Raw genomic sequence first — 24,927 nt, forward strand, 5'->3', positions numbered from 1 at the left:
AGCAGAGTTGCGTTTCTGCCGTCTTTGTTGGATTATAAGATGCAAACTCGTTTTATGGTTTGATATTGTAATTTTCGGTTCGAGTATCTATTTTAATGACAGGGTGAACATGTACAGCGCCATCTTTTCTTACAAAACGCATAACATCCTAATGGGTGAACATCGGTGCAAACACTTCATCGTTTCGGTAAGCCGAGCCTATAGTATTCTGTGTCTTTATTATGAACGGAGAAAAACAAAATTCGAGCTGCTGCGTAAATAAAGTGAAAAAAAAAAATTCAAATGCGCTTTCGCTGGGACGTCCTGATGGAGGGATTTTATTTTGTCGCGCATTCGTATCTGCTCCCGAGACGGATATTTTAGTATCTACTGTTCCACCATATTAATCCGCCCGAGCATCCCCACCTTTTTCTCCATCGGCAGCACAGACGCGATGGAATATGGTAGGGTGGGTAAAGGAGCAATAAATTTGCACATACCGGAGAAGAGTGCCATAAAAATTCGACATTTGATCCCGCGCTTTTTGGAAAGGAGCGCAATTTTACGAGCTCCGCGGTTTATGGACTAAAATGGCCGATTGGACATCGAAAACCTAGGAAGAAAAAAGTGTATTATGTTGTCATCCTGTGTTTCGATTGTTTCGCCTTTGATATTTAGATTTAGTGTTAATTTCTGTGACGCACTCTTAATCTTTGGACTGGTAATAGGCGTCACTCCGCTCTGTAAGATGAATTCCTATTTTGCTAACTCTTTCCTAAGCAAGTACAAAGGGGGTGAAGGCCTCCGAGCCAATTACTACGACTGCAGGTTGGCTCAGGATGGCGGGGCGCGGCAGGCGGTGTTCTACGGCTCCGCGGGAGGGCCTGCGTTCGAACACGTAGCCGGAGCGGCGCCCTCAGCGGCTGTGGCCGAATTCTATCCCGCGGCGGCGGCGGCGGCGGCTGCAGCGGCCTCCGGATACCAAGGGACGTCGTGCGCGGCGCTCGAATCCGCCGCTTTCTACGGCTACGCGGCCTTTCCCAGGCAGCCTGTGCTCGCCTTGCAACAAGATTGTAACGGCGTGGCACAGTATTCCGACTTCAAGGGGTTCGGCTCGGGAGGGGAGCTCACAGATGATGGCGAGCTGTCAGGACATGGAGGGACTGGTGCATCTCTTTTCCCGTGGATGCGCAACCAAGGTGAGAAAAGAGCCTGATGTGCGAAGGGCGAGGAAGCACTCCCGAACGTGTACCGGTGTGTGTATGTGTGTGTGTGTGTGTGTGTGTGTGTGTGTGTGTGTGTGTGTGTGTGTGTGTGTGTGTGTCTGTCTGTGTACATACATATATATATGTATATGTTTTATATTATTGTTGCCACAAAATACTATTGACTTCCGCTGCCCTATTCCATCTTGAAACTTTGCTTTATTATTCAAAGTGGAGCCAAGGTTGTAAAAACACGCCGCCAGCACTGGGCAGTAACTTTTGAAGGCGTTTATGTTCAAATTGCCCGTCAATATATAGTGTGGACTAGCTCATGCAGGGAGGTGTCCAACTCGGCCCTGCCAAATATTCAGCCTGCTATTGACATTTAATGAGCGGGGTGGTTATAAATGTCCGGGTGTTTATATGCGCGTGCTGTTTATGGTGAAACTGTATCGCGAGCATGTAAATGTATATCGTAGATGCAATGGAATAAAGTGTCACACGCTCCTCAGGACGTCAGGTGTAGAGCTATGAGGAAGGCCATTGTGGAATTGAAAGTTATCTCTTTGGAGGAAATAAGCTTTAATATTTATATACACACACACACACACATATATATATATATATATATATATATATATATATATATATATATATATATATATATATATATATATATATATATATATATATATATATATATATAAACATAACCATGCTATGTTAGGCCGTCACAAAGTGACCTTGTGCAGGATCTATGAAGGGTGTTCAAAAGATTCTCCAAACGAGATTCTTAATAGTTCAAAATACCATGATGTTTATTTATTTTTCAATTTATCAGTATATATAATGAGTGAGAAGATATTTATTCTGATGGATTATATATACTTACATGTAAAAAAATTTAAAAGCCGGTGTTGTTTTTCTTTTTATTATTGTGAGCATCTCGTCTGCAAAACTTGTTGAGCGTGTAATATTGTTAAATTAATTATTGTTATTTATAGTATGAAGTGCAGCTTTTCATTAATTTGTTTGCTATGTCGTTTACATCCTATTTACACCTCAGAGAGTTGTTTGCTTTAATCGATTATTATGTGAGTATATTACACATCGTTTATTTTAATGTCATGGACATGCACTGTTATATACTTGTAATTGTTAAAAATACACTTTGCATTTTTGACGTTCCCCAGTTGTTTTTGCTCTAACGTTTTCATTTTTGACGTTCCCCAGTTGTTTTTGCTCCAACATTTTCATTTTTGACGTTCCCCAATAGTTTTTGCTCCAACGTTTTCATTTTTGACGTTCCCCAGTTGTTTCTGCATCAACGTTTTCATTTTTGACGTTCCCCAGTAGTTTTTGCTTCAACGTTTTCATTTTTTGACGTTCCCTAGTTGTTTTTGCTCCAACGTTTGCATTTTTGACGTTCCCCAGTTGTTTTTGCTCCAACGTTTTCATTTTTGACGTTCCCCAGTAGTTTTTTCTCCAACGTTTGCATTTTTGACATTCCCCAGTTGTTTTTTCTCCAACGTTTGCATTTTTGACGTTCCCCAGTTGTTTTTGCTCCAACGTTTTCATTTTTGACGTTCCCCAGTAGTTTTTTCTCCAACGTTTGCATTTTTGACATTCCCCAGTTGTTTTTGCTCCAACGTTTGCATTTTTGACGTTCCCCAGTTGTTTTTGCTCCAACGTTTGCATTTTTGACGTTCCCCAGTTGTTTTTGCTTCAACGTTTTCATTTTTGATGTTCCCCAGTAGTTTTTGCTTCAACGTTTTCATTTTTTGACGTTCCCTAGTTGTTTTTTCTCCAACGTTTTCATTTTTGACGTGCCCTAGTTGTTTTTGCTCCAACGTTTGCATTTTTGACGTTCCCCAGTTGTTTTTGCTCCAACGTTTTCATTTTTGACGTTCCCCAGTAGTTTTTTCTCCAACGTTTGCATTTTTGACATTCCCCAGTTGTTTTTGCTCCAACGTTTGCATTTTTGACGTTCCCCAGTTGTTTTTGCTCCAACGTTTGCATTTTTGACGTTCCCCAGTTGTTTTTGCTTCAACGTTTTCATTTTTGATGTTCCCCAGTAGTTTTTGCTTCAACGTTTTCATTTTTTGACGTTCCCTAGTTGTTTTTGCTCCAACGTTTTCATTTTGACGTGCCCTAGTTGTTTTTGCTCCAACGTTTGCATTTTTGACGTTCCCCAGTTGTTTTTGCTCCAACGTTTTCATTTTTGACGTTCCCCAGTAGTTTTTTCTCCAACGTTTGCATTTTTGACATTCCCCAGTTGTTTTTGCTCCAACGTTTTCATTTTTGACATTCCCCACTAGTTTTTGTTTCAACGTTTTCATTTTTGACATTCCCCAGTAGTTTTTTCTCCAACGTTTGCATTTTTGACGTTCCCCAGTTGTTTTTGCTCCAACGTTTTCATTTTTGACGTTCCCCAGTAGTTTTTGCTTCAACGTTTTCATTTTTGACGTTCCCCAGTTGTATTTGTTTCAACGTTTTCATTTTTGACGTTCCCCAGTTGTATTTGTTTCAACGTTTTCATTTTTGATGTTCCCCAGTTGTTTTTGCTTCAACGTTTTCATTTTTGACGTTCCCCAGTTGTTTTTGCTTCAACGTTTTCATTTTTGATGTTCCCCAGTAGTTTTTGCTTCAACGTTTTCATTTTTGACGTTCCCCAGTTGTTTTTGCTTCAACGTTTTCATTTTTGACGTTCCCCAGTTGTTTTTGCTTCAACGTTTTCATTTTTGACGTTCCCCAGTTGTTTTTGCTTCAACGTTTTCATTTTTGACGTTCCCCAGTTGTTTTTGCTTCAACGTTTTCATTTTTGATGTTCCCCAGTTGTTTTTGTTTCAACGTTTTTCATTTTTGACATTCCCCAGTTGTTTTTGCTTCAACGTTTTCATTTTTGACGTACCCCAGTTGTTTTTGCTTCAACGTTTTCATTTTTGACGTTCCCCAGTTGTTTTTGCTCCAACGTTTTCATTTTTGACGTGCCCCAGTTGTTTTTGCTTCAACGTTTTTACGTATACCTCAAGGATTTGAATGTTCACATCCAATGTGGTCATGTTTTTTACACTGTTTTCTGCTAATAATGTCATTTTACCTCCAAGCGGGACCAGGTCGACGCAGGGGCCGACAAACCTACTCACGCTTTCAGACCTTGGAGTTGGAGAAGGAGTTCCTTTTTAACCCCTACTTAACCCGCAAGCGACGTGTCGAGGTGTCTCATTCTCTGGGCCTCAGCGAGCGCCAGGTCAAGATCTGGTTCCAGAATCGGCGCATGAAATGGAAAAAAGAGAACAATAAAGACAAATTCCCAGCAAGGAAAGAGGATTTAGAAGAGATGATGAGAGCAGAAAACATCATTGAAGCGACAGATGCACACACTTCGTCAAAAGAATGATATTTCACTCTTGATATGTCATTCAATAACGTGATGTGATTTTTTTCCCCTGTATGCTGTAAAGTGTTTTTAAAATGTGCACTACCTTCTTTCTAAACTGCATGACGGATAAGTTATTTTCAAAGCGCTTTGAGAAATTAGAATGAACAATGAAGTATAATAAATATTGTGATGTTTTTTAAATATTCAAATTCGTTTTGGCTTGTAAATATAGAATTGTATTTATTTGATTCCAAAAGTGACCTAACTCCTGTCAGGATTGCGATTGTAATGCGTTTCCCATGAGTCTGATTTTACAGGTGTTAATAGCAATAGCATACATGTCGGTTTAATGCATGTACATGTATATGTATATATATGTGATGTGACATGTAATTTTCTCGTTGCTAGAAAAATATTTTTCAATGTTCTGGGTTACTGTTGGTTTTTAATGAAAAAAAATGGTTAGTAAAAAAAAAAATTTCTCATCACATTAAAATTTTCACTGAATCAATTGTATGTCTCCTGAATAACATGCTACAACATGCCCATGCCTCAACATAGAAGTCTGGAAAAAAACAACATCACACAGTATTCACAATATTCGATGAACGAGATACTCCAATAAATGTTTTATTAGTTGCAGGTAGAGGTGTGTGTGTATATATATATATATAAATAGTTTGATTACAAATTAAATAAAGGGTACTTTTATATTAAAAAATAAAAACAGTTGGCATTTTTGGAGTGATTGTATCTTCTTTGTGTAACATTTTCAATGCTACAAATATGCAGTACATTTACTGAATATGTATATGTATCGGCCCGAGGCTAAATCTACTATTTATTAGCTGTTGAAATTTGGGGGCATAGAGTTTCGTGGCTTTTATAGTAAAACACATACACAGACTCACACACACACAGACACAGACAACTATCCTGACACTCCTGAAAAATCCATGCTTTGGCACGTGACAAGAATTAGCTATAGATCAGATATAAAATGGCTGCTGTATGCTGGAGATGGAGTATTTAGATCTATGGATCACAAATTAAATGTCACCTGAGACTTGGTCAACTCTTTCCAATTTCATTCAAATCCTGTCGAGTGTAGTTATTATTGGTTGACTGTCAATTACCATTACAATAACTATATATATACATATATATATATATATATATATATATATATATATATATATATATATATATATATTATATATATATATATGTTATATACACATATACAGTACTAGTCATATGGTTATTTGGATAACAACTAAGTTTGTTTTCATACCAAGAAATGCCAACACTTTTTATGATTATATATATATGTATATGTACATACTGAATATGAAGGGTCTCCAAGACACTTTCAAAAGGCACTATAAACGACACATATCTGTACATGTATGAATGTGTATAATATATATATATATATATATATATATATATATATATATATATATATATATACTGTGTATATATATATATATATATATATATATATATATATATATATATATATATAATATATATATATATATATTATATATATATATATAAACATACATACATATATACACATACATACACACACATTTATATATATATATATATACACTGTATATATATATTTTATATATATATATATATATATATATATATATATATATATATATATATATATATATATATATACATATCCCACTCAACATACAAAAACACACCTCAAAATTAATTCGTGTGTGTTTTTGCATGAATTAATTTTTGCATGAGTGTGTGTTTTTGTATGTTGAGTGGTGTATGTTGTAAGGGTAGGTGGTTGGTTGGTGTTGTGTGTGTGTGTGTGTGTATGGGTGTGTATGTGTATGTATGAATGATCTGGTGTGTTTTGTTGGTGAGTGGTGAAGGGTATAAAGGTGGGTGTTTGAGTGCTCCACCATGTTTGTTTGGTGCTGTGGATTCTGGATGCGGAGGTGTTGTTGTTGTAGTCTGCGTTCGCACTGGCTGGGGGTGAGGGTATGTACGCATCCAGGTGTAGTTGCTGCATGTGGATGTGTATGTGCTCCTGCTGGCCCACCTTAGCTGACCGTATCGAGGTTGAAGGGCCGAAACGGGATGATGCTGAGGACTTCGACTGAGGACCCGGTCAGTGCGGCACACTTGTGTCGTTTGTAGTGTCTTTTGAAAGTGTCTTGTGGACCCTTTTACCAGCGATTATCAGTAAAAAATAAATGCCTCAGATTAAGGAATAGTTCTACTCAGTAATACTTCTACACATTAATGTTGCAACTATTTCATCCTTTAAACTGAGAAATTAACCCTTTTTGTTATCACTTTTGTATGATGGGCCAAATACAAAGCCTCACTGAAAGCCTTCGTACTTATTCTGAATTCAAGATAGGCTAAACACGAAATAGTGTATTTTTATAAGCCATATTAGGATATAATTCAGCAGGTTACACGTGTATCGTGCATGTGATTATCTGGTGTGAGGCAAAATTTGCAACTGAAAAAATATATATCAAGTGTTGGGTTCCGACCACACCATATTGTGCTTGCTTCCAATTCGTTTTTACAGGACGATACTGTACAGAATGTTCCAACACTATTGGCAACCTTGAAATAACATTTCAAAATCCAACTGACAAGTACACAATAAATCTGATCATCGAGTTTTTGTCAGGAAAACCGAAAGATTAAAAAAAAACTATGAACACCCATTATGAACAAGCCCGAGGAACTGTCGGCCTACGTATTACACACAGTGTTCCCTACACACACGTCCCTTTGTGCTGTTTGGGGTGATTTCCAGGTGAGTATCATACAAGCTGGTGTGGAAAAGACTCAAAGCATTCGTCAATATTAAAAAAAAAATTCTATATCCGGTTTGCAGGATTCTTTAGTGAACTCACAAACCGAAACGTGACCGGAAGGAAGGTCCGATTTTGACCGGAAATAAATATCCCAAATCGATACGTTTCAGTCCCGAGTCTAGGACGAGGACGTAATTTGAACAATAGCAAATTATATTTGATTCATAATGGTCCGTGATATACAGAAATTACAAAGTTGTAATCGTGCCTGCAAAACACATCTCATAATAATAATAATAATAATAATAAATAATGATGACCTCATAGGCCTACACGCAGATCTTTGGTCCTTAAGATTGTGTATAATTAATTACGCAATTGATTTCTCATTTTAAAATGGCGCCTCATGTCCAAAGTTTTGCCGCATTGCTTTGCATTTCCTTCCTTTGCACGATTCTGGAAGACGGCCCTTTGACAATACCACAACAGCAGGGTGCTTGGAGCCTGGAGGGGGCTTTGTTTTGAAGCTGATAGCGACAATCCTCCTGAGTTGTATTGCCCGCTGCCATTTCCGGAATGCATTCGAACGGTTCACCGCAGGTCATGCGGCCGATCTCCCATTCCACAAGGTTGTTTATCCAAACACCAGGAGCATGCCTAACTTTATGCAGATCCACGCAGGGTTTAAGGCTAGTGCACTTTGCTTTTATAGATACGGAAGGTTTTCATACGTCATTGGTCGTGTTCATTTACAGCTTGTGCTGTACAGTATATTGTTCAGGGAGGCAAGATGTCTCCACAGGGAAATGTGAGGTAAGATCCCCCATCTGCTCGCTGTCCATATGTGTACGTCATCGGTCCTTTTGTTCAGTATGCGGAACATTTTTCAATTGAAATTGTCCAACGTACCATCAGACAGATAGTCCGCTGGCGCAGATGATCAGTATAATGAACATATAACTAGGAGAGAGAAGATTTATATGGTGGAGGGAGGATGTTCTACTAAACCTACCTTCTCTTCATACCCCAGCAGGTACTTTTCCAAAAAAATTTCAGAAAAAATAACAATTATTGCAAAAAAAAACCCCAAAAAAACCCAGTCAAATCTTGACGAGATAGGCCATTGCAACTTTAATCATAAGAGGTTGACGTCACGACATAGGCAAATAAATGAATATAAATAAATAAAACAATCGTTATTACCAATCCTCTTCCCAATCAAGAGATAATTATGGGGAAGAAGATAAAAAAGGTTATTTGTTTGCATCAAGTTTTTCAGCCTACTCATTCTGCTAGGCCAATGAGGAAAACTTTTTCTGTAACGTGTAAGGCACCTTGAGCCGCTTTGCAGTCCCCGCTGCAAACCCTGCGGTAACCCTGACGAGCACGAAATGGCGGGCCCGAACCGGTTTTCTATCCCGTCACATAACGACCAATAAATTACACCGCGTTTTATGGCAATTTACAACTTTGTGGAAGAACTTTACGATGCTACGGCCGTTCTCATTGGCCGGCCGCGGTCACGTGAGAAGGAGCGGCGAACAGGGTTTTCAAAGAATTATTTTCTCAGCAACTCTTTTATGTATTTCCGATGAAGCCTCCATATACGAAGGAACTCAGTGGGTTAAAACCATAATAGGATAGAGCTACACGGACGCATTTAATGTCTTTACACCACACAAGTTTCCCCGTGCGGACGTCGTTGCGGCTCCTGCACGTGAGGTGAGCGATGCACATCCCGCCAATCCCCCCCCTTTCGAGTCCATCTCTCCCTCTCCTTTCCTCCATCTTATCATCCTCGGTCTGCACTCTTAGCCGCAATGACCGTCCGCGATGGCCGGTAAGCGCAAGACTTTCGCCGTTGTTGGTCAAGAAATATCTATCTTATATATTTTATAACACCGTCGGTATATTCGGCAGTACCTTCTTCAAAGCGGAGATATCTATTGTGTACCTGTGAATCATCGATAAGAAAGAGGATGTTGCGTGTCCGTGTATTGTCTCACGATTTGCTATCGATACCGTCGCCTTGCACTCACAACGTATTGCTCGGCCTACTCTTCTCCATACCAACTGGATTATTTCATGCATAGATAGATATTTATACGATCCAAGTAGATTATTTCGAATGTCGTACTACTCACGGATAATTGTCATAACTAGCTTGCCATTTGCTGCAGATTCGGAAAAATGCTTATAAATCGTTTTAACGAAACAGTCCAATGTTTCGATGTGACACCTGCGTGTTTGTGCATATCATGACATTCTTGCGATGACATTGATGCATTTCTTTGTTATGTTTAGTAACATGCAATTTAACCTCAGGGGTGACATCAGACAGAAAATATCCGTCCAAAAAAAAAAAATGTTTCTTGTTGATCTTCATTCATTCGTCAGTATCATCGATGGATTCGTCACAAGTGAATTCCTGTATGTTGTGTATTTCCAAATTGACAATTGCTTTCGTACAATGGTGCTGGAATTAGCTTACCTTTTTCTTCTCTACTTAACCTTATAATTTGGTGAAAGTAAGGGGATAACACGAAAATAATCTTGTGTTGTCTACCTAATAGATTTGCTGCATTGAAAAGCTTTGATTGCATTTTTATGTAGCCTATGCACACACATACCATATATATATATATAATATATTATATACCATACTATATATGGTATATATGGTATATATATATATATATAATATGGTATATATATGTATATATGGTATGGTATATAATATATGGTATATATACATATATATGTATATATGTATATATGGTATATATGGTTACACATACCATATATATATATATAATATATTATATATTATAATATAATTATATATTATTGTATATATGTATATATATTTTTAAATAGACTGATTTTCTCCTTACATTGTCACGTCTCCAATGTGCCGCCGATTTGTAGCTCTCCCGACGGAATGAGGGGGTGCGGGGGTAGGGGGGGCCGGGGGTTCATTGTGCATGCGCTGCGGCATGTCACTGCAGTCTTTGGCTCATGGACGTTCAGATGCATCCGAAGTTTAATCCACAAAAGAATACCGCAGTACGGAAACATTATTCATTCGCATTCTCCGATATCAGCCTGCGTGGAGTTCTTCGTTAGGTCGCGGTACACCGACGACTCTCGAGATATGATTATGACGTAATCAATGGCAAATTGTGAATTTCACGTTTATAGGGAATTTGACACATGCCTACCATAGCTTGATCATGCATGTTGGAGTTTGCCACGACAAGGCAGTCAATACTGAAGGCTGGCGGGAAAACATAAGTGAAATCAGATCAATTCCTTCTTGTTATTATGTTAATGTCATGGCAAAGATAGTTTGGTAACCTCATGGCTTTGCATGGATAATTGTGCAAAATCTGGTAAAATAATAGGCTACACAATTTAATTGGCATTCTAAAGACATTTTCCTTTATGTTATAGTTTAATTGGTTGTATATTTAGGCATGATGGGATACACTGGTGCATGATGGGATACACTGGTGTATGAAGGGTAGAACAAAGGGAAAATGGTGGATTTTTTTTTCTGCTTTTTAAATGTGAAATGAAAACAATTTTTTTTTTTTAACGCAGTTAATTTACTTTTCCATGTCCAGGCCATGGTCTCACCGATCTGTGTATATATCGCGTTTGCGACGGTACTCTGGCAAAAATCATGGTTTACTTACTGGGCATATTGTCTTTATAGGAACTTATATAATATATTTTTTTATATAATATATTATATTGGTGTAATATATTTGAGGGGCATTCAAAAAGTTATAGAAGGAGAATGACGTGTTCGCAATAGTCCAAGATATGTCAAAAGGAACGTACAGCTTGTCGTAGATATAAATAAACTAAATAAAAAAAATATACAGTAATATATTTTCCGACTAATTGAATATAAACATCTAAGTTGAAAACTTTTTTGATTGAATCGTTGGCGTGATCTTGGGATTAAATGTGAGTGAGTCGCTCGGACAACGTTTTGGAGGTATATAAAATTACGTGTCGCGATACATTTGATAGACCTGGGGCTCATTTGGGGCTGGGGCTCTGGGGCTCATTTGATAGACCTGGTGCTCATTTGGGGCTGGGGCTCTGGGGGCTCTGGGGCTCATTTGATAGACCTGGTGCTCATTTGATAGACCTGGGGCTCATTTGGGGCTGGGGCTCTCGGGCTCTGGGGCTCATTTAATAGACCTGGGGCTCATTTGGGGCTGGGGCTCTGGGGCTCATTTGATAGACCTGGGGCTCATTTGGGGCTGGGGCTCTGGGGCTCATTTGATATACCTGGGGCTCATTTGGGGCTGGGGCTCTGGGGCTCATTTGATAGACCAATCTTGTATTTACTTGACACTTTCACAATGTACAAAGGTGTAGTTCCGATTCCAGGTTATTCCATACATCCGTGTAAAAAGCAAGTATCAACGATGGATCGAAATCCATGCAATCTGCATCCCACACATCCACATGATTATTATGATTATCGTTCGTTCATAACACATACGTGATCCAGGTGACAACTGATGGTGATCCGAGCTGCCTTTTGTAGAGATTTGAACATTAATGTGAAAAACATTAGAGTTGTATAATCTGCTTTAAGGAATGAATAAGATTAGTTGCACAAACATAACGGGAATTTGACTCCAATGAATGCGGTTTGCGGTACGAAGAAGGCATCTGAGGAGATCAGGTGGGTATGGTGCCCGGGCTTCCACCTTGGCCAGAGGACAGAAGGTGTAATGTCCACTGCAGATAGAACTTATGGCAAATGCTTTTAAAGTTGTTGTGATTTGGCTACTTTACAGGTAACGTGGGACCCCCACCCACCTGAAAAAAAAAAAGGAAGCACAACTCTACTTCAATGTGCCCCATCCAATAGTTTTAGGTTTTTACTTCCGGGTTAGAAATCATGTTTATACCGGGTTCCTACCTTTGGTTAAGCGAAACTGACCAGCGAGTCACGCACGAGCCCATCGAGTTTGATATAGCCCGCATACCCTGTAGGTACGACCTTGTGTGCCTAATACAGTTTACGAGGTTGTGACTACAGTGTATGCGTCGCTAATGTCTCGCACTGCTCTGGGGCTCGTTCCCTTCACGGAAGAAACCGAAGAATGCGTTTCGGAGGAGTAACAACTTCCGGATGAAGCAAAACCTGCCGTACATTAGCGTATCACCTCAGATGTTCAATCGTGATTGAAAATTCGCGTTTAAAAGCATTCCGTTCGTGATTTGTGCTGCTTTCATCATTATGTGTTCGCTGTGCTGTACCGTAATGAATTACAATAAAAATCATTCACCATGGTGAGGCGTTCGTATACAAAATTCTGACCTGAAATGTTATCTCACGGTCGGTCAGCAGATGTCGCTGTAAGATCGCTGTGTCGTCGTGCTGATTGATTACTGCGGCAAACGCAACATCCGCCGCAGATTCCTATTGGCTGAGGCACACCGCAGAGCGTGTCGTCATCGTCATCCCTGCGCCAGCTCGCTCCGCCCCCCTTTCCCTCCAAGCGCGATTCAAGGGGCGTTCCCACACACCCCTCTCCCCCCTCCCCGCGTTTATAAGGTGAGTGCAAGAGAAAACATGGGGATTGATTGAAGGTTATAGTCATACGAAGCAGTTGCCTTGAGCATGTTACCAACGTTTTAACAAACATGTGTAAGCTAGTTGAGCAACGTCCATTTTTGTTTCCAGAAAAAAAACTATATTTATATATAATATGCAGTGTCTGTGTTGTCACGTCACTGAACTCCCTCAAAAATTTGTGAAATAGTAGCAAACTTACTTAGAAGTAGGCTAACCCCCGCTCTAGCAGGGAAAATGGCATTTAAAATGCATGTTGTTGTTGTTGTTAGCAAACTTCCGGTCTACACCTACCCCTCCCGTGCCTGTGCAGTGGATTTTTTTTTTTTTTTTTTGAAAAATAAATTAAAAAATTCAAATTTCATATCACCAACACAAATAAATTTGCGGAAAATAAATGTTTGTATTACTAAAAAATTTGTGAAATAGTAGCAAACTTACTTAGAAGTAGGCTAACCCCCGCTCTAGCAGGGAAAATGGCCTTTAAAATGCATGTTGTTGTTGTTGTTAGCAAACTTCCGGTCTACACCTACCCCTCCCGTGTCTGTGCAGTAGATTTTTTTTTTTTTTTTTTTTTTTTTTGAAAAATAAAATAAAAAATTCAAATTTCATATCACCAATTAAAATAAATTTGTGGAAAATAAATGTTTGTATTACTATTATGAATGAAAAGGCTTGGTGTTAGCTTAATGGTTAACGTTTCTGGCTTGAGATCTCAGTGTCCTGTGTTCAAGCCCCTTTCAGCCATTGAATTAACACTAGGTGGGCTGCCTCAGTCTGTCATCCTTCTGAGGTCGGCAAAATGAGTGCCAGCTTACTGGGACGAATGAGCCATTCGAGTATCCTGCGTCAGAATGGAGACCCGTCAAGAATTGTGCCCAATAACCTAGGATTGGCAACCCTGTGTATCTGAAGATTTAAAAAGGAGTGTTCATCATCGTCATTATGATTGGTGTAAATCATGACACCACAGCAACTCACATACAGTCATCGTCATTACTTAGAATAGCCCAGGTGCCTCTGTAGTGACGATAGTATGTATACATTTTTTTTTTTTTTTTTTTTTTTTTTTTTTTTTGAGAATTCTTGAGACGAACCGGCTTGCCCAGGTTTGCACCGGCACCTGCGACAGTTTACAAATTCCAGCCCAAACTTTTTCACCAACCTACACTTCACAAGCTTGACGAGTATGGCAAACACCCCTAATATGAGATAAGGGAGGCCATAGTTGTGCAGTGGGCTGAAAACAGGATGATGTGAAATAATGTTATATATTTATCGACACATTGCACCGTCATCTGGTGAAATCAAATCACAGCAAAATGGTGAGAATCCGTCATGGTGCTTCAAGAGCAAGAATAATGCAGATGTGCACATTAGGTTAGAGTACTTTACCATCGGGATTCGTATCTCGTCCCACGGAGAGGATGTTCGTTCATCTGTCTTGTTTATACAGTACACAAGGTGTCCCACGGACTCGTTTTGACATGATAGCATGGGCCTGTGTTGATCAGTATATATAGCTGTGGTGGCGTTAGGGCCATGCATCCCATGCTATACGCGACTTTCGAAATAATGTAATCCACCTCAATACTCGGTGAGCATGGGCAGAACCTCCCTATAAATAGCGGGGTTCAGGCACCCTACAGTATATATTGTGTGTGAGAGATAAGGATTGTTACCTAAAATGGCTCACAAAGCTTCTAAAATCTAAAAGAAGCCGAAAATACTTGGAAAAGTACCTGAGGCAAAGGACTGTGCCTCTACACAACGAAAGACTTGGATAACCTTTTCAGTTCGCTGAACAGGCAGCTTCCCATACTGCAAACTCCCGGCCATGTGGCCCGGTTGCAAGGCCCAAGTGCACGGTCGTGTGCTACACAAACCCCCCGACGGATCACTACCGGTGAATGGACTTTTAACCTTGTGGGAATGCTTCCTGTGAACGTGGCATGCTTGGTGATTTATTTAATCGACTTCTCCAATTGGAAAGACAATGCTTTGCGCCATTACCAAGTAACGGCAACCAGCTGTTCCGCAAAGGACATCTTCGCGACATGAAAATACACAAAGCTTGTGCCAGCTATGTTTATGTGGGAGCTGGATGCATCAGGTAGACTTCCTTGAGGAAGACACCGTATCTCTTTGGTGTGCTTCTGAATATTGATGGGAAGGACATACCTGGGGTGTGTGAATGCACAGCATCATCATACTAAAATATGCAATTTGGTGTCTATCTGTCTGTCTGACGATTTTGGACTGCGATACATTCGGTCATAACTTATCCAATCTCAACCAAACTCGACAGGATGACGAAGGGTCACACAATGAAGGTTGCAGCAAATTCATTTGCCCCCCTCCACAAGGGGGTTTTCTTTCCCGAGCTGGTTTTCCCACCAAGGGGGTTGCGTGTTGAGGTGTATACCCGTGTTAAGATAGCTTTATCATTGCGTTTTTCCACGCCGTGTTAAAGTTTATAAATAGCTTATTGTGGTGTTTCATGGGAGTACCGACCTCCACCTGAAGGAAAAAAATTATATACCACAAGCACGTTTGATTATCTTTTTAAACAGCCGCTAATTCTGTTTAACACAGAACTGAAAGGAATTTGTAGGAATCCTGACATCCGTGAGGCTAATTTTACTTGTGGAACTGAGTGAAGATCTACTGTAGTCTATATACCCCACATTAGTTAATAACATGACCCTTCCTGCCGCTAACATGGAGTTCTTCCAAGGAGTTTTTTGTGGCGTTTTTCCAAAGCTGCTTCTCATTACAAAATAAACAAGAAAGGGCAATCAGAGATTTCAGACCGTCGCCAGGACCTGTTTTTAGTGTTTTAAAAGATTTTTGTGTTAAAACAAATATGGCGGCCAAACCACGTGACCGATGACGTCATCATTTTTTTTGTCCACCAATTTGTTCAATGACCTGATCTAACACAAGTAATAGTGATACTAGTAAGTTTAATTGATGATATTTACTATTAATCATAAGCCTTATAAATCACGAGGTGTTGGATTAATGGTTAAGTTTGCTCAGCAAAATGAGTACCGGCTAACTGGAAACAGGGGGCACTGCATTAGCGGTGCAGCTGCGTTCCCATCAATGATGCAAGCATAAGCAGCAGGCTGCATACTAAATAATAATAACTATTAGTCATGTTGGGGGTGGAGTGGGGGGGCGGGGGGGGGGAAGGGGGCGTGGAAGCTCAGAAGCTGTGAGGGTTGTCATAAATATATATTGTTTTCTTGTTTCCGGGGCCACAAGAGAAATTATACTAGATTTTTCCATATATTGCTAAAAGGAGAAGCATGTGTGTGCGTGTTGTATCCACTGAGGCTGCTCACTTATCTTAACAGGAAGTGGTGGTATATCAATACCTCTCAGTCTCATTCGCAGATATTTCTCGTATTTTCTATATTTCCGAGTCTGATTTGCATCCAGAAACAAGAATTATGTGTAACCATCTTGAAAATGCCACTCCTTCATTTAAAGCGAACAATTATGTTGAAAGACTTTCACTTGCACTGATTTTGCGTGAGCAACGGCAGGTTAAAAGTGTCTGGACGAGCAGAAACTGGTCACTGAAATCACACAGCGCATGCGTGAAAGGCCTCGTTAGCATTCATACGTCATTTCAAAAGACACGTCTTGCATGAGGCACCAAGGCAAGAAGGCTCCTCATGCGACCCATCGTAGTCCACGATCTTTTTAGATGGGCTCCCCGGTGGTGGTAATGGTCGTCGTCATTGTGGTGGTGATCATGGTGGTGGAGGGAGTCTGACTGATGAAAAAACACATCACCCTGGAAGTGTTGATAAATACAGCGCAAAAGGAATGTTCCATCTCAGGGCAAAAAAATCTCTGTCCCATGATTATTCAAAAAAAAAGAAAATATTCTCCCCCCCCCCCCCCCCCCCCCCCCCCCGCTGCTGTTTAACTGGACAAGATTATTTTAAAATTGACGGGGTGTGAGGTTAGTGTAAAAAGCAGGTGAAGTGGAATAATAACTGTTTAATGTATACAAAATGCCACAATATTCATAACTAGATATCTGGGATCACAAAGCAATCGCCAAGGGTAAGCCTCTCCCGGCTGGGGGACTTACAAAACCCCGCAATCCAATGATGGCCATATTTTATTCGGACCACCTTGTGACCTTGGCCTCTAACGTTTAGGGAAAAGGTGTAAATTAAGAAAATGTGTCCCCATATACTGTATGCACAAAACTCAACATCATGAAAATCGAAGAAAAATTATTCAAATTTTTGTTAATTACGTCACAATCGGGAAAATATAACATCGGTCAAGGACATCACTGTCCTGAGTGTCATTTTCGCAAAGGTGTCGACGCAAATGCCAACATTAATTTTTGGATTCCTCATGCTCTGAATATTCCAAAAATGTATAGTTTTGCTAATGTCCAAAAAATTTGAACGAAAAAACATAGTGAACCTGACTATAATGTGTATAATGCATAATGTCAATACATATTGTTTGGCAAATCCACACTACAACCGGCAGGATGGCAAAGATAGAGGTTCATACACTTCCCTAAAAGCTTTCCAGCCTGGGATCGAATCTCAGCCCAGCTATAAACTCTCATCCTGGTATTTCACAGGCAGAGTGATTCATCAATATGTGTGCCGGCCGTCCCTCGGATGAACATTAAATGTGTGTCCTGTCTGTCAGCATTCGTTGTTTGATTTTAAAGATCCCACGGAGTCCTTCACGTAGAGTAGGCAAGCTATCACCGGCACCGAATTCCAAATTCCTGTCGAAACCAGCAGAGGGCGCATCAGCAGCACAGCTAGGCCTCAGTCAATGATGATTGATGATACACCACAGACTTGTGTTGCATACAAACGAAGAATCCTTCAATTGAACGAATAAGGTAAATATTTTCATTATCTTATTCATTCCGTCGTTTGTTCGTTCCTCTGGCAGTGGATGCCAAATATCAGAATCGAATTCCTGATGTTTTTCTGCCATTAAACTCCAGGAAAAAAACAAAGCAACAGGTCAATTTCCTTCAGAAATGGACATCGGAGCATTTTTAGTTTGTCTTTTGCCTTGCATATCATTGTAACCTGTTCCTCTTCAATATAAGGCTCTCTCACAAACTACTTCATCAAATATATAAAGCTTGTATTTATTTTGTCTGCATGCAGGATGCACTCGTGTCGCATTCCCCACTGGAATATAAATATATATATTTGGAAGGTGGGAGGAGAAGAGGTTGGGTGGGAGTCCAGTGGGATGGGGGAGGAGGGAGGGGAAGTGGTGGGGTGTCCGGAGGGAAATGGGGTAGGAGGGGAAGGGATTGGGTGGGATGAGGGAGGGGGTTGGGTGGGAATAGATGGGAAGAGGTAGTCAAAAGGGGTGGAGTTGAAGTCTGGAGGGCAGGATGGTGTGGGAGGAGGCAGGAGATCGGGTGGGATGTCGCATTCCCCAAATCTCCTGTGTATATATATGTATATATATTTACATTATACAACAGCAACAACAACATGCCTATTAAGGCCATTTTCCCTACTAGAGCGGGGGTTAGCCTTGCGGTCCCCATGACAATCTTCTCCATTTTGCCCTATTTTCTACATCTCCCCTTGTTAACCTCCTTGCCTGCATTTCTTCTTCCACCATCTTTAGCCAAGTCTTTCTCGGTCTTCCCCGTCCTCTACTTCCTTCCACATTCATTTCCATCACTCTTCTCAACCAGTCACTTTCATCCTTCCTCAACACATGACCAAACCATCTCAACCTGTTTCTCTTCACAGCATCAATCACAGGCTCTATTCCCATCATCTTTCGCATTTCATCATTTGTCTTCCTCTCTCTCAACGATACTCCGCACATCCACCGAACCATTCGAATTTCCACCCTTTCCAGCCTTCGTTGCTGCTCTACGTTCATTACCCATGTCTCGCTCCCATAAATCATAACACTTCTCACACATGCAGCATACACCTTTCCCTTCAGCTTCAACGACACTCCCCTCCTCATCAGCATGCCACTCAGTTCCCGAAACGTCTTCCATGCACATCTCACTCCAGCAACCGTTGCCAAGTCTTATCCACCTTCTCCATTCAGCATGTCTCTGAGGTAGCAAAATGTTTTCACACCTTCCAGCTTCACGCCGTCTCCAAGATCCAACTCAACATTTCCTCCATCTGCAGCTCCCTCTGTGCACACCTGACATTTGAATGTAGCTGCCACACTGGTTAATGACCCTCTCAAACCACTACATTTTTGATGAACCCACTCAGCGCACATTGTACATTGAATGGAGTTCACTCCGACACCCTTCCTGCACACAGCACACGGCCACTTCCCAGTTCTTTCCACCGCACCACATGCTTTACCACTTGCCATCACCTTCGTCTTTCCGATATTCACCTTCAGACCTTTTGTCTCCCTACATTCCTTCCACTTGTTCAGCTTTTCCTTCAGTCCATCCATACTTTCCGCAATCAACACCAGATCATCTGCATACAACAACTCCCATGGTAAACCCTCCTTTACGTTCTGATCCAGCACCTCCATCACAGCTACAAATAGTAGTGGACTTAGTACCGACCCCTGATGCACTCCCACCTTCACCTCAAACTCACCACTGTTTCCGTCCTTCGTTCTTACAGCTGTGCATGCTGTTTTGTACATTGCCATCACTACTCTGATAAACCATTCTTCCACTCCTAACTTCCTCAATGCCCATGTCACTACTTTGCGTGGAACCCTATCGAATGCTTTCTCCAGATCAACAAACCCAAGAAACAACTTCTTCCTCTTTTCCATGTACTTCTCCTGCAACTGCCTTACAATAAAAAGCGCATCTGTCGTTCCTCTTCCTGGCATAAATCCAAACTGCATTTCGTCGATCTTCACTTTCTTCCTTATCCTCCTCTCCAACACCCTTTCCAATACCTTCATTCCATGCTCCAATAACTTTATCGCTCGGTACGAGCCACAGTCCAGAGGGTCACCTTTCCCCTTGTAGAGAGGGACGAGGGTACTCAGTTCCCAATCCACTGGAATGCGGCCTTCTTTCGCCACCAGATTACAGATCTCTGTCATTCTCTTCACACCCCAACTTCCTGCTGCCTTCAACATATGTCCCACAACTCCGTCGGCCCTCCCGCTTTTCTATTCTTCATTGCTTTTATCGCTTCCTCAACTTCCTTCTCAGTTACCTTCTCTGCCGGTCCTAAAACTGGGTTACTCTCTATGTTGCCATCCCATTCATTCTCTGCATTCAACAACATTTCCATATATCTCTTCCATATTCCTTTAATTCCATCTGGGTCCACAACGATTTGTCCCACTTCATCCTTCAAGCAACTCACCCCCATCACATCACACCTCTCTTTCGCTATCTGCTTTGCAATCCTGAATACCGCTGTCTGACCCTCTTCCGAATCCAAGCGTTCTCCGAACATTTTCCTACATGCCTCCTGCGCCTTTCCTCCCTCTTTCTTTGCAGCCTTCTTGGCTGCCTTATAACTTTCATGCTCTGCTTTTTCTGCCCCCGTACCCTTCGCTTTCTGCCACTCCTTGAAAGTCTTCCTCTTCTCGTCAATCCTCTTTCCAACTTCATCATCCCACCACCATGTTTCCGAGTGCCTCGGTGGTCCTTTTGTCCATCCACATACCTCACCAACGGCTCCCAACAGACTATCTTTCATTGACATCCAACCACTTTCAAGCTCAACCACATCATCCTCTACCCTACTCAGCCTCTCTTTTAATGCCTCCCTTATTGTCACCTCTTTCAACCTCCACACCTTCATTCTCGGTTGGTACTTCACCCGCCGAGCTCTCCTCGCACCTTTCACCCTTATGTCGCGGACAACCAAGTGGTGCTGTGAAACAGCCTCCTCCCCCGGGATCACCTTTGTGTCCCGGAGGTGCCCCCTATCTCGCCTATGCACCATCAGGTAGTCAACGGTTGTCGTTGACCCACCTGACATGTATGTAACAAGCTTATTATCCTCTTTCTGGAACTGAGTATTACAAATCAGCTCCATCAGCAAACTCCAAAATCCTTTCACCTTCTCCATTTCTCACACCATATCCGTAACCCCCATGAACTCCCTCAAAACCATCCATACTCCTTCCCACATGTCCATTTAGGTCTCCTCCTACCACAACGACTTCCTCATCTTTCACATTTTCCATCAGCTTCTCTATTGCACACCAGAACGTGTCCTTCTCTTCATCGCTCCGACCAACCTTCGGAGCATATCCCGAGATGACGTTCAACAAGAGCTTTCCAATCATCATTTTCACCATCATCAACCTATCACTCACTCTAGTCACACTCACCACACTGTCTACGAACTCCTCAGAAAACAGGACACCAATGCCATGCACGCCCTCCGGGCACCCTTGCCACACAAACTTGTATTTCTGCCCCTGCCTACCCTTCACCATTCTCACACCACTTCCTTTCCATCTCGTCTCTTGCACACAACATATGTCCACTCTTCTTCTGACCAATACTTCCACCACTTCTCCTGATCTCCCTGTCATTGTCCCTACATTCCATGTCCCAAACCTCAAAAACCGATCTCCACTTCGAGCATTAGACGTTTCGTCATCATAAATGGAGTGATTTCCACCCTTGCTTCGATCGGGTTCCCCACCTTGAGTTTTGACGAGAGGGAGTGGGGTCTCCCACGGGGTACTTCGGGCTGTACCCTGCCCATATGTCGTTGTAATTGTTATGGTTCTCTTTTTGAGGCAATGTTTTGCCAGCAAATATGCCGGATAACTTTGCTAGTGTGTATATGTACAAGCTTTGTACATATACAAAGTCATTACAAAGTCATCCTTCCACTCCACCCCTTTTCACTTCCTCCTCCCACCTATTCCCACCCAAACCCCTCCCTCATCCCACCCAATCCCTTCCCCTCATACCCCGTCTCCCTCTGGACACCCCACCACTTCCCCTCCCTCCTCCCCCATCCCACTGGACTCCCACCCAACCCCTTCTCCTCCCACCTTCCATCCTACCCTTCCCCAAGCCTTGCTTCTCTCTCCTCCGACCGCACCACCCCTCTGGACTCCCACCCCTTCCCCTGTGACAGGGGGTGGCCTGTGTGTTTACAAGTTATTAATTGTGAGAAAATGACACACACACACACACACACACACACACACACACACACACACACACACACACACACACACACACACGTGAATTAACACTGCAACGTACCGCAGGTGACTGTATTCCATACGTAATACCTCGTTGTTCACTTAACACATTGCTCACTCATTGCTGCTGCGTCATAAAAAGGCGTGTGTGAACACCATGTGGTCGCACTGCCGGTCTCTCAAAATACCACCAGTCAATAGCAAATTACACCCGTCGCTTCATGGAATATGGGTAAGGCGGATCTTCTTTTTCTTTTAAGTTTTATGGCGTTTTCAGAGCCATTCGGGTCTATATACGTCACGTCGTCACATGCCCATGAAATAACAGCGGTGAAAGGAGCCTTCAGATAATTCATAATACTGTATGGATTTCTGGCTCTCTTTTAAGAACCTCAGAACCGCCTTGCAGAGTTGAGAATGCTTCTGGTTCAAATTGCCGAAAATGTTCGGCAAAGTGACATTCCAATCCCCACCTCTTTAATCCTTCGAAATAGACTCAATCTGGCTCCGTCATATGGAGGAAATTAAAAAAACAGGTAGTTCAAATCTTTAGGTTTCCTACAAGTATCGCAGGTCCCAGTGGAGTGGCACCCTATCCTATGGAGGTATGAATTAAGATGGCAGTGCAGAAGGAGGGATGACAGCTTTGTTTACATAAATACACCTAGTTAGAAGAATTGGTGGTTTCCTAAAATTTTCATATTTCACTCCAGTTTTCGACAGTTATTTAGTTCACTGGATTCGAACCTCAAATCCGAAGCCAGATTTTGATTATATCATTTAATTGGCCAATGAGAGGTCATAGTGGCTCCAAGGCAAAGCATTTTCGAGCAGGCCACAAAAAGGCAGCTTAAGAACCCAGCAAAGTGACAGAGAGCTGTTGAAGATGGCGTGCGTGATTAGCACCCCCTAAATTATCTTCACATGGGGTGTTTAAATTCATCAAAACACCGATTTTTCAGTCACATACTCCCTTGGAGTTCCCTTGGTATGCATGAAAACTTTTGGGCCATGAGGTTTCATGTTTCAGAAGCTTTCAGAATCATTGGAATCTTCCACAATGAAGCTGATTCTGAGGGCCTTTCTCACTCTCACCGCAGGCAGGTTGGTGGACTTTGTGTCTTCGACCGACTCCTATCCGGCCTAGCCCCCCCCCCTCCCAGCCCTGTCTGTGCTCTGTCCCCCAAATATTCCTACAGGTCGCACAGGATCTGCCAGCAACCCTCTTCTGGTGAAACTACCAAAATCAAGACTCTCTGCTCACCTTCACTCTTTCATTCCTCTTTTCTCCGGCCTCTGGAACAAACTCCCCCACTCTCTTCAATCCCACTCCTCCCTCCAGGTCTTTAAAACCCCCATCCAAAACCTTGATATTTTATAGACCTGTTAATACACCCGAAATCCACCTCTTTCAATCACTGACTTCATTCCTGAAATTCCTAGTAGTGTCATTTCTTATACTAGGGCATGCCCGTACTATATATAAGCTAGGACGTGCCCGTACGTGGGTGCCCGTTCCTTGCCAAAAAAAAAAAAAAAAAAAATTTGTGTAGGGGTGTGTGTGTGTAAACATCCTAGGGCGTGCCCGTACGTGGGTGCAAAAAAACATGCGTGCAAACAACAACAACAAAAAAAAACTTTGAAACCACGTGGCAGTAACGACCACAGAACCCCCCCCCCCCCTCTATTTACATGAATGGTTTGGTCCATTCGCAACGACCACAGAACCCCCCCCCCTCTATTTACATGCAATGGTTTGGTCCAAAGCGAACGGTTTGGTCCATTCGATGTGATTCGATGATTCGATGTGAATGGTTTGGTCCATTCGCAACGACCACAGAACCCCCCCCCCCCCCCTCTATTTACATGAATGGTTTGGTCCATTCGCAAAGCCAAAGCGAACGACCACAGAACCCCCCCCTCTATTTACATGAATGGTTTGGTCCATTCGCAAAGCCAAAGCGAACGACCACAGAACCCCCCCCCCCCCCCCCTCTATTTACATGAATGGTTTGGTCCATTCGCAACGCCAAAGCGAACGGCGAACGGCTAAATCGCCATAGCTCGGTAAGTACTTGTCCGATTAATTTCAAACCTTGAAAAGGCACATCCTCGGGTCCCCAGCAATATACCTGGCAAGTTTCAAGTATATCGGACCGGTAGTTGTCGAGAAACAGCGGTCACAGACAAACAAACAAACAAACGTACAAACGTACAAACAAACACACAGAGATTACTGGAATTATAGATAGACTAGGGCATGCCCGTACTATATCTATATCTAAAATTATATCCCCCCCCGCCCCCTCTATTTACATGAAATGGTTTGGTCCAAAGCGAACGGCTTGCGAGTGGTGACAATCCCCCCCCCTCTATTTACATGCAATGGTTTGGTCCAAAGCGAACGGCTTCCGGAGTTTGGTAAAGAAATCGCCATCGCGTGCACAAACGCGCAGGAAAGCGAATGAATCGCAAATTCGTTTTTATTAGTTGTAAAACATAGTTTAACGCCAACATAGTTTGCAAACGTGAAATAAATGAATACGCTGTCAAATGTGCCATCCGAGGCAGAGTGTGCCCGCCACGTTCGGCACACGCGATCGTTCGCTGCTCTCTGATTGGTTGAATCGTTTTTTGGACATAGCTCGGTAAGTAATTGTCCGATTAATATGAAACCTTGAAAAGGCACATCCTCGGGTCCCCAGCAATATACCTGGCAAGTTAAAAGTATATCGGACCCGTGGTTGTCGAGAAACAGCGGTCACAGACAAACAAACGTAC

General features: G+C 41.9%; 1 protein-coding gene across 1 annotated transcript; it reads left to right on the top strand.

Moving 5' to 3' along the window:
• The first annotated feature begins 245 nt into the window (after positions 1-245).
• On the top strand, positions 246-5,073 carry LOC137429652 (homeobox protein Hox-B8-like). The gene is made up of 2 exons (XM_068119760.2): positions 246-1,178; positions 4,292-5,073. The coding sequence occupies exons 1-2, from the start codon at positions 614-616 to the stop codon at positions 4,582-4,584; spliced, it is 858 nt and encodes a 285-aa protein (XP_067975861.1). The 5' UTR covers positions 246-613; the 3' UTR covers positions 4,585-5,073.
• The last annotated feature ends 19,854 nt before the right edge of the window (positions 5,074-24,927 follow it).

The sequence above is a fragment of the Myxine glutinosa genome, chromosome 6 (assembly GCF_964187855.1).
Source record: "Myxine glutinosa chromosome 6, kmMyxGlut1.1, whole genome shotgun sequence".
Lineage (NCBI taxonomy): Eukaryota > Metazoa > Chordata > Myxini > Myxiniformes > Myxinidae > Myxine > Myxine glutinosa.